The sequence below is a fragment of the Sander vitreus genome, chromosome 9 (genome assembly GCF_031162955.1).
Source record: "Sander vitreus isolate 19-12246 chromosome 9, sanVit1, whole genome shotgun sequence".
In the NCBI taxonomy this organism is placed as follows: Eukaryota; Metazoa; Chordata; class Actinopteri; order Perciformes; family Percidae; genus Sander; species Sander vitreus.
Genome location: NC_135863.1, coordinates 17,083,401 through 17,098,072, shown reverse-complemented (window position 1 = coordinate 17,098,072; position 14,672 = coordinate 17,083,401). Strand labels below are relative to the sequence as shown.

The 14,672-nt window shown below is 38.1% G+C and overlaps 2 protein-coding genes across 3 annotated transcripts in view; both read left to right on the top strand.

Annotated features, from left to right (window-relative positions):
- cep350 (centrosomal protein 350) overlaps positions 1–5,787 on the top strand; it is a 40,532-nt gene extending 34,745 nt beyond the window's left edge. For both annotated transcript variants that reach the window (XM_078258987.1, XM_078258986.1), the window contains 2 exons: positions 140–262; positions 2,292–5,787. In XM_078258987.1, coding sequence (XP_078115113.1) covers positions 140–262; positions 2,292–2,462 — 294 coding nt within the window. In that variant the 3' untranslated portion in view covers positions 2,463–5,787. The remainder of the gene's footprint in view (positions 1–139; positions 263–2,291) is intronic.
- A 1,069-nt stretch (positions 5,788–6,856) lies between these two features.
- The window catches only part of qsox1 (quiescin Q6 sulfhydryl oxidase 1), a 32,422-nt gene continuing 24,606 nt past the window's right edge, over positions 6,857–14,672 (top strand). Inside the window, exons 1-6 of the mRNA XM_078258985.1 lie at positions 6,857–7,389; positions 8,356–8,456; positions 10,257–10,305; positions 10,552–10,654; positions 12,287–12,377; positions 12,667–12,812. Of these exons, the coding sequence (XP_078115111.1) occupies positions 7,098–7,389; positions 8,356–8,456; positions 10,257–10,305; positions 10,552–10,654; positions 12,287–12,377; positions 12,667–12,812 (782 nt within the window). The 5' untranslated portion in view covers positions 6,857–7,097. The remainder of the gene's footprint in view (positions 7,390–8,355; positions 8,457–10,256; positions 10,306–10,551; positions 10,655–12,286; positions 12,378–12,666; positions 12,813–14,672) is intronic.

The following is a 14,672-nucleotide window of genomic DNA, read 5'->3' as shown; positions in this document are numbered from 1 at the left end:
TTGTTCATTTGAAACAAATTTTATAAAGTGCAGTAATAAAGTCCTTTTACAGTTTTACAAATTCAAATTCAGCGCAATGCCTTTTACACATCTGATTACATTGTATTTATTTATGTTATGTTTTTACATTGTGTCCCAGGAATTCATCTCAGCAGAAGTACTGAAACTGTACGGTCTGACAAAAGATCATAGCCAGAAGACTGACTGGCAGAAGATGCTCAAATTTGGAAAAAAGAAGCGAGACAGAGTCGATCACATTCTGGTAGGTCTCAAAATTAAACGTTTGGATTTCTTGTACATATGATTTTAAAGGGCAGCTGTTTCATATCGGGGATTTTTCTATCACCAGGACAGAACACCTAATACACAGAAGGCATTTGTAACCCACTTATAGCAATACAAGATCACTATCATGTATTTCTTGTATAAGTTAAATACAAACAAATAACATTTTTTCTTTCGGAATCAGCCTTCACTTTGTGAGTAGAGAATCCACTCTGCAATGTAGTTCAGACACTTCACTGATAAACCAGAAAACTCTACGGTAACTTTATGGTCAGAAAAAGTTTTTGTATCTTAAGCTTCAGTACATTGCACGCTCCCGCTCTTCTCTCTCTCTCTCTCTCTCTCTCTCTCTCTCTCTCTCTGTCTGTCTCTCTGTCTGTCTGTGTCTCTCTCTCTCTCTCTGTCTCTGTCTGTCTGTGTCTCTCTCTCTCTCTCTCTCTGTCTGTCTGTGTCTCTCTCTCTCTCTCTCTGTCTGTCTGTGTCTCTCTCTCTCTCTCTCTCTGTCTGTCTCTCTCTCTCTCTCTCTCTGTCTGTCTGTCTCTCTCTCTCTCTGTCTGTGTCTCTCTCTATTACTGTTGTTGAAGGAACTTTCTCAGAGAAGGCCTTTGTTTATTTAATATAGGCTATTTGTTTTAGATATTGTTATTTTAGGGTATTTTATTTTAAGGAAACCCTGTCTTTGCATTTTATTTTGATCACAGGGTTAGGGTTAAAAAAATGCTTCTGACATGTGGCTTTGACTTACAACTGAACATTTAGCCCACTTTGTAGAAAATACTGAGAGATACACTACCGGTCAAAAGTTTGGGGTCACTTAGAAATGTCCATTCCACTCTATTCCAGACACAATACCAGCTGAGATCAGTTACGTTGTTTTTTTTTTAATCAATGCAGCAGTTTTCAGATTACATTATGTGCTTACATAATTGCACAAGGGTTCTTGACTGTTGTAGACAGAAGTGGCTGAAAAAACGCTTGAAATTCCATGCTTTTGGGTATAAACGTCACACTCAAATTAAAAGTGGTACAGCTCCCATATACTTTGGCAATCTGGGGTGTGCCTGATATCATTGGAAAGGTGATTGATGTGGGGGTGTTTGTGTATTTGAGAAGTGTTGTATTTTGTAGTTTTTTGGCTTTTTTCTTTGCACTTTTCAAATGGAAATAAAAAAACGCACAGACATATCTGTAGAAAAAAAAAATCATATAAAATCCTTTTTTGAGTCTTCAAAAAGTCTTGTCTTGAGGCTTCTGGATTTTTTTCTGTAGTAAGCTGAGACATGTGGCTAATGCCCTGTGTTGTCTGTCACCTGTCAGATGTGTTTACAGCAGTGTATGACTTGGACGGAAATAAAAAACCTCCATTCTAGCCTCTGTAACTCTGTGTCAGTAAGGCCTAGAATCACCCTGACACCTTTCCAATGATATTAGGCACAACCCAGAGTGTCAAAGTATATGGGAGCTGTACCACTTTTAATTTGGGTGTGACGTTTAGACCCAAAAGCATGGAATTTCAAGCGTTTTTTCAGCCACTTCTGTCTACAACAGTCAAGAACCCTTGTGCAATTATGTAAGCACATAATGTAATCTGAAAACTGCTGCCCTGATTAAAAAAACAATGCAACTGATCTCAGCTGGTATTCTGTCTGGAATGGAGTGGAATGGAAATTTCGAAGTGACCCCGAACTTTTGACCGGTAGTGTATATTGTGTATCGCCACAGCCGAAAATACAGAGATAAGATTTTTGGTCCATATCGCCCAACCCCCTTTAGAATGACCCTCAAAGGATGTTACAAACATTTAAATGGCCCTTGATAGGAAAAAGGTTCCCCACCCCTCCTTTAATGCTTTGTCAGTTTACTGGATGTAGAAGTTTATCTGGCTAAAAATAATAATATGAGATTATGATTAAATGTTGACATTTTTTCAGTTTACTCACTGCAATACAAACAACTGATGTTAGTCACTGTGCTTCAGTAGTTGACACTGTTTGTTTGTCTATCAGGTTCAGGAACTCCATGAGGAGGAAGCCCAGTGGGTCAACTATGATGAGGACGAGCTGTTTGTCAAGATGCAGCTGGCAGACAGCATCTTTGATGCTTTGCTGAAGGACACTGCAAATGTGCTGACACTAATTTATGATAAGAGGGCCAAAAGAGAAAGCACCCTCTCCTGACAGCTTTTCTGCTTAGATTTTTAAACTACAACTTCTAGCTCAGTCCCAGTCTTTCCCCACCCCTGTGAACTACAACCGACCAGCGGATGTGCCAACAGCAACCCTCAGATGCCTTCAGTCCCAGCATTACCTCTCAGCTAAACAACTCCTATTATTTCCGTGACATTAATTTGCTGGATTTTGCTTCAGCTAGTGGTTATATAATTTGTTCTACACACCAAACGCCTCTTGAGCAATCCAGCCTTCTTAAACCTTAACACCACCAAGTCTCAGATCTCACCTCCCGGTCTGGTCCTTTTGTAAATGCCAGTTGGAGAATGTGTAGATGTTTTGATAGGATGGACTGTGCCATTTGTTCGCATTTAAAGTCCATTAATGCTGCTAAATTGATCAATCCATAGGGGACTGTAATATCAAATCCACCTGGAACAAAAGTAGGTTGTTATATTTTGTATTGAATCTTAAAGTAAGTAAGTATATATATATATATATATATATATATATGGATTAAAAAATTGGAGTAGCAGAAGACAATACAGTGTGTTGGTTTCGTAATCCAGTTCATTGAAATGAAACAATGACTATGAGGTTAAATTTTTAGCTGTAATTTGAGGGGTTTTGCATCCATACTGGGTGATTAGTGATCATCCCCTTAGTTAATGGGTCTGTAAGCCTGCCTTAAATTTAAAAACTGGCAGAATTCTTTGACCCACAGAAATTGCAACCATCCTCACTTCTTGCTCGTTTCTGAGACTTTTTGCCTGAAGTCTGGTCTCTAGCAAGTACAACACATGCTCAATCAGTCAGGTGACTGACTCAGCCAGTCACTATTTGGCCCTAAAAACTCCTTGTTTGCTTTGCCTCTATTTTCAGCATCATTGTCCTCATGCGTTGGCTTTAAATTGGGGTAATACGTATGCAAAAAAAAAAAAAAGATGCTAGTCAGCACTTTAACTTTATAATCATTGTTGAATTTTAAATCCAATGTGCTGGGGGAGCGATAAAACAATAGCAATTTATCACAGATTAAATATTGTCAGGCTGTGCTGTATTGGAGCATCACTGAGGTCAGATATTGTATGAAACATTTTGGCTCCATATTTATATTATTTATTGCGTGAAAATGTTTGATTATAGGAGTAAGGAACATTTTGAATTGTAAATGATCTTGTCAACCTATATAGAGAACAGATTTTAACATCTAATGAAATTGTAAAGCACAAACAGAGATGGGAATGTGAACACGGCAATATATTATGTAGGAGGTTGAAAGAATACTATTGAACCAGAAAAAGAACATGGGGAGAAAACTTAATATTTAAACATTGTAGTGTATATGATTAATTTAAAGTGTTCTGTATGACTTTTATTGTGGCCACAACTGTGCAGCTGGTTAACACAATCACTGTGTCCCACTTTCATACTACATACTGTATACACTGTTTACTAATGTTAATAGTTTGAAAACCTCTCATACAACCAGCAAACAAAATGCTTGTACACACACACATATATATATATATATATATACACACACACACACACACACACACACACACACACACACACACACACACACACACACACAATGAGCATGCAAGTGGGACCCAAAAGACTGGTAGTAGGCCTGACTTGATATTTTTTTGAATCACATCATAGGACAGAACTGAAATGCTGGATTTGAGCCTTACTTATCCTACAGTCCATTTACCATCTGTGACCTGAGAGAAAACACCTGTGGTTGTTTGGTTTTTTCATCAGTTGTCCTGGTAAAGGTTGCCAGCTGAACATTTGCCCAAAAAACATCCGAGTTGTGTAGCAGCATGATTATATGCTTCTCTTGCTGCTGTGAATAATTTGGATTTACAGCAATCAGCAAGTTCAAAGCAGCCGTCAGAATGTAGCCTGTCGCTGTAGTGAGACAACAGTGGGTAGTCTTCTCAACATTCAGTTTAAGTGCCTCTTTAAGTTGAGGTGTAGATTCATAACAAACTTTGTTGATGTCTCAACATCCTTTGGACCTATTTTCTTTGAATGTCTCTTTCCACTGCTGTATAGCAACTTTTTTTAAATTATCCTTAAACGGCTGCTCTTCCTTCTAACCAGTTTGGCCAATACTTAATTTTCTGCCTTATCAATCTTTCTGTATTGAAGCATAGTTGAAGAAGGTTTTTTTTTGTTTTGTTTTTTTTAAACCTCATTTTTCTGATTTTTCTCATTTGCTGAGGAAATGTTTCCTATAAGGTAACAGAATCGCTGACTCACTCTAAATGTTACCTGCTTGTCTATATCACCCCTCCATCTGTGCATATAGACACAGTTGAGTCATGTTATTAATGAACTGTATCAGGAACTAGATTGTTGACACAAACGCACACAGTGCAAGTCATAGAGCTGATGAGACTGAGCACGTAGGACTGTATCCAAGGGCTTATTTTAGCCCTCACTGTCCATGCTGCTTTGATCCAAGAAACTGTACAAACTCATGGCATGTGTGACAGCTTCTTAATCTTCACTGACTGGAGCTAAAGTGACCTTAAACTGAGTCTTTTTTTCTACTGTCAATGTTTTAAAAGATGCTAAGTGTACGTTCAAACTGTAAATTATATAATGTAGAAAAAGACCAAAACCATTTGACACCAACCTCTCCATGCTGTATGACTTGTATGTCTGGTCTGTAGGCATATGTAACTGTAATGTTGACACAAATACTTTAGAAAGACTTTCTGCAAGGCTGTATTACAAACCCTCTAGGATTGTCCTCTTGAATTGATTGTATGTGGGAGGAAGTCAAGTTCCCTTCTGTAACTATGCAGTACTTGGTCTTATGCATTGCTTTATATGTATGGACCAAACAGCTTAGACTTTTTCTGTAGTCTGTAGATAAACTAAATCATCAAGAAGCTGTTTGGTTCAGGGCAGAGTTGCTTTCTATCTGCTGGTCTGAGGGCAGTTTTCTTCACAGGGAGATAAAGCAAATTCACCTTTAATAGAGTTTGATCTGATTAACTGAATTCTAAAGGTAGGCACAACATGTGATTATCAAATGAATCTAGTCAGACTAGATTTCCCATTTCATCTTTAGAAATGTTTATGAATATTTATAATAATGTGTTGTGAGTGCGCCAAGTGCACTTGAAGACTTGTACAATTCTTTTATGGGTGTAAATATACTGTCTATCCTATCTGACCCACGGTTACTGTAACCTGAACGATTGTTGTAAAATAAACACTGTTTACTTTGCAAATATGTGCAAAATATATATTTGTTAACATTAAATGACCTTTAAAATTGTAAATAAAGCTTTCATTGTTTCTAAAGGAACGCTGAGTTGAAATGTGTTCTGGTTTAGTTTAGAGTTTGCTGGAGTTCCCACACATTGTTGTTGCAGCACTGACAGCAGGTCAAGGAATTGTCCAAATGGTGAAATTCTGTTGCAGGTTTCCTCAATACTGGAAATCCATGATAACATTTTCAAAATACAGGAAATGTGAAGCCTGTTACTCCTAACTGTTAGACTACAGGGCTGCAGCAACTATTGAGGACACCACTGTCATGTCCACTGTAGCATTTATGGGAATGTGGGAGTTACATGTCATCAAAAGGGGTTACATTCTATGATTATTAATAACTATTTCACGTTTGGATTTTTAAGGCTGATATTAGTCTAAAAATCTTGTGAAAAAGTGTGAAGACAACAACAAAAACTACTAGTAGCCTACATAAAGTGTGGGGAGAACAGAAAAGGCCATTATAAAGTTGAATAAATACATTTATGGAATTTTGTAAATTTTTTTTGTTTTAATTCACAGAAATGTTAACTTAAAAAAAAAAAATCCTGGCCAAGGTCCTCATTGACCGGTCTTTTATCAGTTAAGAAATACAATTGCTTCTTTTTCATTTACAAGTCACCATTCAATGACGTACTATGTGTGAAGGAATATACCTGTAATTAATATGGCCAAAAATAGTGGTGGTGATTTTACTAATTGTCTAGGTAAAGAGGACCCAAAAGCTTTTGTTTTGACACACAAATAAAGAAAAACAAGATAATAACTCAATGACCACTTACCAGCCTTTATCTCAGATTTCAACTTCATCTTATGGCGTTCCTCATCGGTTGTCACCATTGGTTGTCACATAGGTTGTCATGGAGATAACTCCATCCGCTGAGGAAGGCTGTGCGATGCGTTTGAAAACTCCAGAAACCCCTCAGAAAAAGTAAGTTTGAAGTTTTTTAAGGTATTAATTGTTTATTTATTTTGCCTATTTAACTTATTTTGAAGGTCAAGTGTGGCCGTTTACGCTCAACTAATAGTTTTTCTTTAAAACAATTTAAGTCTTAATAATACTAAGAGGAATGCAAGGTTATTTCCTGTATGAAAGCCGTGAAGGGGCAAACAACTGTACTTGTTGTCCTCGCGCGTCACTTAAGTCGACTGATATCAAGATTTCATCTTCACGCAGAAGTTAACGACAAACATGAAAGACTGTGGAGAGGGTGTGTTACTTTGTTGTGAAAGGTGTTTGGAGCTCTTCAGGGGGAGGACCCATAAAGCCTGCTGACCGGGAAAAGAGGGAGAAAAAGTTGTGTCAAGTTTTAGGACACGGGTTTAGCAGCTCGGACGGGGAAGATGGCGCGGCGCTGTGGCCGTGCCACGTCTCGGTTTACTGTAGAAATACATATATATCCCAGAAGGATAGCAACATTCGCAATTTGGTTATGTTTTTGTCTACTTTTTCCTTCTGCTGCGGAGGCTGGACTGTACACCGCTTCTGATCAAGTCATCATATTAAGTCAGGAAAATGTGGAGTCGGTTTTGATCAACTCCTCAGCAGCTGTTCTTGTGGAGTTTTATGCTTCATGGTGCGGACACTGCATCGCCTTTTCTCCGGTTTACAAAAGTTTGGCGAGTGACATAAAAGGTTGGTACGGACCAGCTGCAAGTCACGTAGCTGCAGCTGTTTATAATTAAATTATGTCTATTATTAGTCTGGTAAAATACATTCATTCTTACTACATTCTTTGTAAACACTTTCCGAGTTTATTTCCTTCACATGATAAGATAGCGAAATAGTCAAAACATCATTGTTAAACATTTTAGGACTAATAGTCCTGAATTAATTAGCTTAAATATTGCCTTGGTTACATCTCTCTGTGTTTTTTATAATCTGCATGGGAAGAGTGAGAGCACCAAGCTGTTGTTTCTATCTGTTAATTAGAGCATGTGATCTAATGAATGTCTTTTTATTCTGGCTCTCCATCACATCACCTCCAACTGGTTTTTTTCTCTGTAGCTCTTGAGCCAAAATAAATATCACAGAGCCATGACAATGAATATAATTGGGAATATAGTTGGTGGGCAAAGTTTCTGATGATGGCAGACGGCCTGACACAGTCATGGGGTATTTCAGTCCTGTGTTACACTCTCACACACAGTCAACAATGGCTACTGATGTCTTGGCATGCTGTCAAATGCTTTGCTTAGGAGGGTCATCCATCTAATATTTGAGGAGAATACAAGAGAAAAGATTAGGATTTCATGCAGATTAAATGACTGGCAGCATGGCAACCCTCAACCTGTTGATGTTTATCAGCTATAAAAACATGTAAGAATCACTTCAGTTATTGTGTTATGTGATGAGTTTGTTGCTTTCTTTCATAAATAAATAGACATGTGGATAGATAGAGGTAATTAAGGTCTATTCGATAAACAGAATTTTTTCTTGACAATATGGACTTCTTCTTCTATTGATATACTGAAGTTCATATTGGCACACTGCATGGCACAAGGACAACATAAGGCCCATCCAGTGTCAGCAGACTGTACAGGGTGCAGTAGACCGTACACTAAATATTTACTGTGGCTCTGTTTGATGTTTGTTCTCCAGAGTGGAAGCCAGCTGTGGACCTGGCAGCTGTTGACTGTGCTGCAGAGGAAAACCGGAAGGTCTGCACTGGCTTCGGCATCAGAGCGTACCCCACTATAAAGGTATTATACAGTATATTAAGTGTTTACACAGGCCCAACACTTACACTTATCTATCCAGTAAAGCAGATGTCCTGGGACAGATGTGATTACTGTGTCTACTATATACTGTTGCAGACTTTAAAGACTTTTAAAGTATTGGAGTCTTAAGCCTTCAATTTTTCACTGTTAATTATTCAAATAATTTTGTTAAGACTAAAAATTTGAAAGATATTACTCTGGCTCTGTAAAAGACAGCTGAATTAAACGTGTATTAAAAAAAACAACAAGCACCTTTGTTCTGTTTTTGGTATTTATTTTAAGGTATTTGTAAAGCTTAAATTATTAGTTGATACATTGATTAGTCGATAGACAGAAAATAAATCCGCAACAATTTAAATAATCAATTGTTTAAATCATTTTTAAAGCAAAAATACCGAAAGTTCACCGCTTCCAGCTTCTCAAATGTGAATAAATCTGTTGTTTTTTTTTTATAGTATTTTATGATACTACATTGAATACATGGTACATTTGTCAACTTGAATAAATGAAAAAACTAATTGATAAGATATATAATCACTAGTTGCAGCCCTAATTCGATGAGGTACTGTTTGTTTTTCCTTAATTAAAAAGAGAGAGAAGCAGGTGCTGTTGAAGCAAATCTTTGTCCTTTATTCCATGACTTGAATGAAATGTATACATCGGAAACAACTGTGCTGTGGTCTTTATCTTGCAGTAGCACACCAGACTACATTCAGAAACATACCATTTCTAGTCCCTTCCCTTCCATGGTACTCCAGTACATGTTCTGAAGTGACCATAAAATCAGGAATGTTAACAGTTTTCCTTGAACATGTCTGGGAGCTCCCCTTTTTCAACACTAATACGTTATGTTTGACTTTGATTAGCATGTAGTGTATAATGTGCTTTAGCATGCTTGGAAACAAAAGACTTTTGCAGATCAGGTACTTTAAAAAGGTATTTGATAAACCACAGTCTATTCAAAAGTTTAACTTTCACCCATAAGTGATCAGACTCTATCCTATCTGTTAGTATGTTTCAGTTGTTAACTAGAGATTTTGTTTTATGATGTTTCTGAAGCCATTATACATAAACTCTGAAATTTCTTCAGCAGTTGAATAGTTTCTTTCATTTCTTTGTCAATTGTATAAAGGAAAATAACTTTTTTGGGCTGTTTTGTCATTTAGTAACTTCAAAATCTGAATGATCCACTTTAGAATATTGTTGTTAATATTCAGTCAACAGAGGACTTTTCTCCTCGTAAAAGTAGCAGTGTTAGAATTCAGTGTAATATTGCATTATCAATGTGTACTAGCAGCCTACCGGTATGTTAAAAGGGTTTATATATATAATTCTTGAAGCTCTGGATGTTAACGTGAGAGATTGGGTTAGATACTGTAGATGCAACAGTCTTTCCCAGTAGAGTTAACTTATGCATGATCAGCAGAAACACTCCAGCTTCAAACATCTGCATTTGTATTTGTAGCGTATCTGATTAGTCAGCAGTAGTGTGTGTTTCAGACTCTCCTTTCTGTCATCCAGCGAGAGCCAATGAAACAAAGAGCTCTTTCTGTTTGAACACACAATGGAGCTTTAACATCTGCGACTCATTTGAATCAGGAAGGATTTAGGGGTCAAGGCGGGCAGAGGGGAAAACTGCCCCCCCCCCACCCCCACCACCACATTACACAACATCACTTTGCTTCTCTCATGGCTGTGTGAGTGCCATCTGATCTGATCTCACTTCTCTCTTTTTCACCACTTCCTACATAACCCAAACTTTCTCTCTCTTTCACTTTGCAGTTCTTCCATGCTTATTCCAAAGCTGATTCTACAGGACAGGCCTTTAAAGGTACTATGACTACACACACACACACACACACACAAACACACACACACACACACACACACACACACACACACACACACACACACACACACACAGAAGCAACTTAGGCCAGTGAAAATAAAGGAGTAGAAAAATGTATCTTTTATAGAGCGTGTCCAGTTTGCAGATGTTTGTATACATGCTCAGGTAGTCATTAGTAAATAATAATCAGCAGTGTATAATGTTCTCTTGATAATCTTTGACCTCCAGCTTCCACTCATGATGTTCGGGTGCTCCGTCACAGGATCATAGACAAACTGGAATCCCATGAAGAGCCCTGGCCTCCAGCCTGCCCCCCACTGGAGCCCACCAGGTACACACACACACACACACACACACACACACACACACACACACACACACACACACACACACACACACACACACACACACACACACACACACACACACACACACTCTGCTAGATTCTTCTGATTGATTTTTATTAAGTGACAAATGCCATCGCTAAAGGTTAATCTATCTGTCAATCACTCTGTTTATCTATGTCTGCTCTACTGATGGCAGGCACTTGTGCAGTCTAGTAGGAAGTTGTGAATAATAATAATAATAATAATAATAATAATAATATTTGTAGTTACATGCACGGTAAGGCTTAAATGTAAGTGAGTCCGTATTCTTCCCCACATCTACCTATCTCACACTTTTATTGAATGTGCTTGAACTGCTGTTTTCATGTATTATTATAGTTTATTTTAGTATTTTATTACAGTTCCATGTTAAGCTACAGTACTTCTTCTACCTTTTTTTGCAGTATTGTGCTCTTTACGTTGCTGTACAAACACACATTCTCATCATACTGCATCAATTTATCTGATCTCATCATTAGCTGCCACACTGTTATTTATTAGTGACAGAATGAGGGATCCAAATGTTTCCACTAAGAAGAAAGGTCTTCATTAGGTCTTCACTAGTAGGCCACACTGTTCACATGTATTCAGACACTGCACACACAGTTTATTATCACAGTGGTGCAGAAAAAGGAAGCAGGAAGTCAAGTGTATTTCTCCTTTTACATTTAAAGGAAACATAACATTGTTCCTCTCAGAATCATGCAATTTTCTTCTTTTTTTTCAAGCGGAAACAACATACTTGAAACCATATATCACACAGCTTTAAAGTTTGTGGTTGTGGATGCTCTTCAGATAAAACGTAGTCTTGTGGATCAGTGGTTCCCAACCTGGGGTCCGGGGACCCCTCAGGGGGCGGCAAAGATCACAGGGGGGGCGCAAGTCTTTATCTGGTTTGTATAAATATTTGCACATGTTAAACAAATTATGGTAATACACTAGAATATATAATGTATACAAAAGTCTGTATAAAAACTATATATTTTTGTTCTCGCTTAAAATTGTAGGCAGGCTACTTAGTAGGCCAAACCTCCGGGTCCTTTTAACCTGTGGCCCTTGCTGTCATCAGGTCAGCTGCTAGCTGCTATCATCCTCGTTTGTCCTGCCGCCACGGCATCACTATTTTATGAATGAAACATAGCGGAGAAACGTAAAAGTGCTGATAACTCCTCTGTATCAAAAAAGAAAGTAAGGCTGTATCTCGAGAGTTACCTCAACTTCAGTTTCGGCGAGGTGCTCAGCTTTTCTTAGACATAAGTAGGGGGCGCCAAGGAAAAAAGGTTGGGAACCACTGTTGTGGATAAAGGAGATCCAAGACATTTAAAAACCTGTAAAAAAAGAACTATTTCCAAATGAACTAAAGTCTTCTTTAGATAAATTAGTTACATTTAGAATGTCCCATTTTCTTAATTAGATAAAATATGTCATATGCTCTTATTTATTTCTTCCTTTTGTTCTCTGCTGGATCAATAGCCTTTAAGATTTGTTGGTGATGTTTGGCAATTCTTCGCGGCTTAGTGTAACTCGTACCTAAGATTCCAGTCTTAAGTGTTTTGTCTGCTCATCTCTCTGTCCAGCCAAGCAGAGATCGACAGCTTCTTTGAGACCAACAGCGTTCAACACCTGGCTCTGATCTTCGAGGACACTAAATCCTACATCGGGCGAGAGGTAATGGCTCATGTTTCCATCAACCTGAGCTGTGTGTTTGTTTCTCCTCTTGAATATTATTTATTTTTGTGCAGCAGAAGAGGTGAGCTCTCAGAAATACTAAATATAGTTTCTCTCTGACTATGTATGTCTTACTTTAGCCAGAAAGAGAAAACGTGATCAAAATAAGCTGTTGTAATGTTTGACTGGAAATGATTGCACATCACAGATAAACATGACATATGTTGAAATATGACAGGACTAAAATCTTTAGTTTGAAGTGTGTGTATGTTTGTACTGTGTTCTTCAGGTAACCCTGGACTTGTTACAGTACGAGAACGTCGCAGTGCGGAGAGTCCTGAGCACTGAGGAAGGTCTGGTAACCAAACTGGGAGTGACTGAGTTTCCATCCTGCTACCTTTACTCTCCTCAAGGCAACTTAACCAGACTCAAAGTGTGAGTATCTGTGCAGTCTTTAACTTCCACTGCATTATACAGTGCTCTGCTATTAATAACTACAGTATTATCATCCTGACAATGTTTGGCAGATTGCACTAAAAATATAAGAAAATATGTGCAAAGATATGCCAAATTTGAGATTCTGTGTTCTTTTCAAATAGACATAATGTATTGTGCAGTGTAGAAATGTATTATGATAATATTAATTATCATTTTCTACATTTTAATTGTATATGTATCCCTAATGGTAATATTAGAAAACAGAGATTTGTTACACCAGTTCATGAAGGCTTTTATACTGTATTTGCTTTTACAAGTACCTACCTACCATACATGTCAGTGTATGGTAGGTTCTTTCCCTGCTAAAGGATGTGGTGTGTTTATATTTCAGGCATCAGTAACAGTTTTTATTTATTTTTTTGACAAATTACAAAGACCAGATAGTTAGCAGTAAGGTTGTATCCCAAACAGATCGCTACTGCGTTCCAGGCAACCCATAACCTGTGTTTTCACAACCTTCTACCCGTGAAAGTGCCCTGGAACGGCAGTCAAACCCGTAACTTACTACCCGTGAACTCGTACCAGATTGTTGTACTCCCAGTTACAGTTTTTGACGTCATACACACATAAACAACAATGGCGACCCCTGTTGATGCTGTACAGACGCCGGTGATTAACGGTGAGAAATAGAAATGAATAGACATAAATAAGCAACGTAAAGTAATTCCGCACATTGTAATCAAAACAATACACATACGATAGTGTACTACTACAGGTTATTTTTATTAAATGAAGCCTAAAATATGTCGCCGACTAGAAATCGCTACTATCAGCTAGCGCTAACTAACGTCAACGTTAGGTAGCCACAGAAGGGTTTGTCGTGACTTTGCCTGGAACGCTACCAAGTCTTCAGTCGTGACTTGAAGGCAAAAAAATGTGTCTGGAACGCAGCATAACTAAGAAAAATAAAATCACACAGGCCGGCGTGGAGGGCTACATTTATTAAACATTGTAAACTGTGGTTGTATGTATTTTGCACACTTTAAAACAGATGGCGTGTTTTTTTTATTTATTAAGTAATTGTAATTGATTAAACCCACGCTATTTCCTGTCTCTTCCTGCTTTTGGCTACACCACACGTGTGAATTTCGCCAGCCGGATTTTGTTCCACCATGATGGTGAGAGAGGTTACAACCTTATTATTATAAGGTTTGGTGACCTTGTAATTTCAGCATAGCTCTCTCCAACTTCCACCTGAGCAGAGGTCTAATTAGCCAGAATAAGTGAAAACACCTGTGTGGTTGCGCAGGACAGAACGCAAATTTCTACAGTGTTTCCCCTGTTCTGTGGCGCTGCACTAACAACGAGGAGCACAGGAGAGTCGAGTCAGCACTGGGGCAGACGTGCTGTCTGAAGGTTTTATTGTTCACTGCCTTTCCCCACTAGCTGGTTTGGGACAGCCCTAAAAATGACAAACCCACAATGTAAACATGCAAATAGAGGAGGCCAGTTGTGGTTTTGCCAAACGGTAACAAGCGCCACCTCCAAAAGGCTATAACAGTGCATTCGGCTTGAGTTAAGACCATCCAGATCTGCCGATTGTTATCCATGAAGTGAAGTACAGGACAATACACATTGGAAAAAACAATGTTGTTACTGTTCTGAATGTGTTTTTCTATCCACAGTCAGCATTCAATTTGTAGGGCTAACATTTTTAAAAGCAAGTGGATGGATGTGATGTGTGAAGGCTATTGCAACATGAACTGTTTTTGTATATATCTTGTATGTTCTGTACCTGGTACATATTGATCGTTTTGTATATATCTCGATAACATCTCAAACTTTTTACAGTTATTT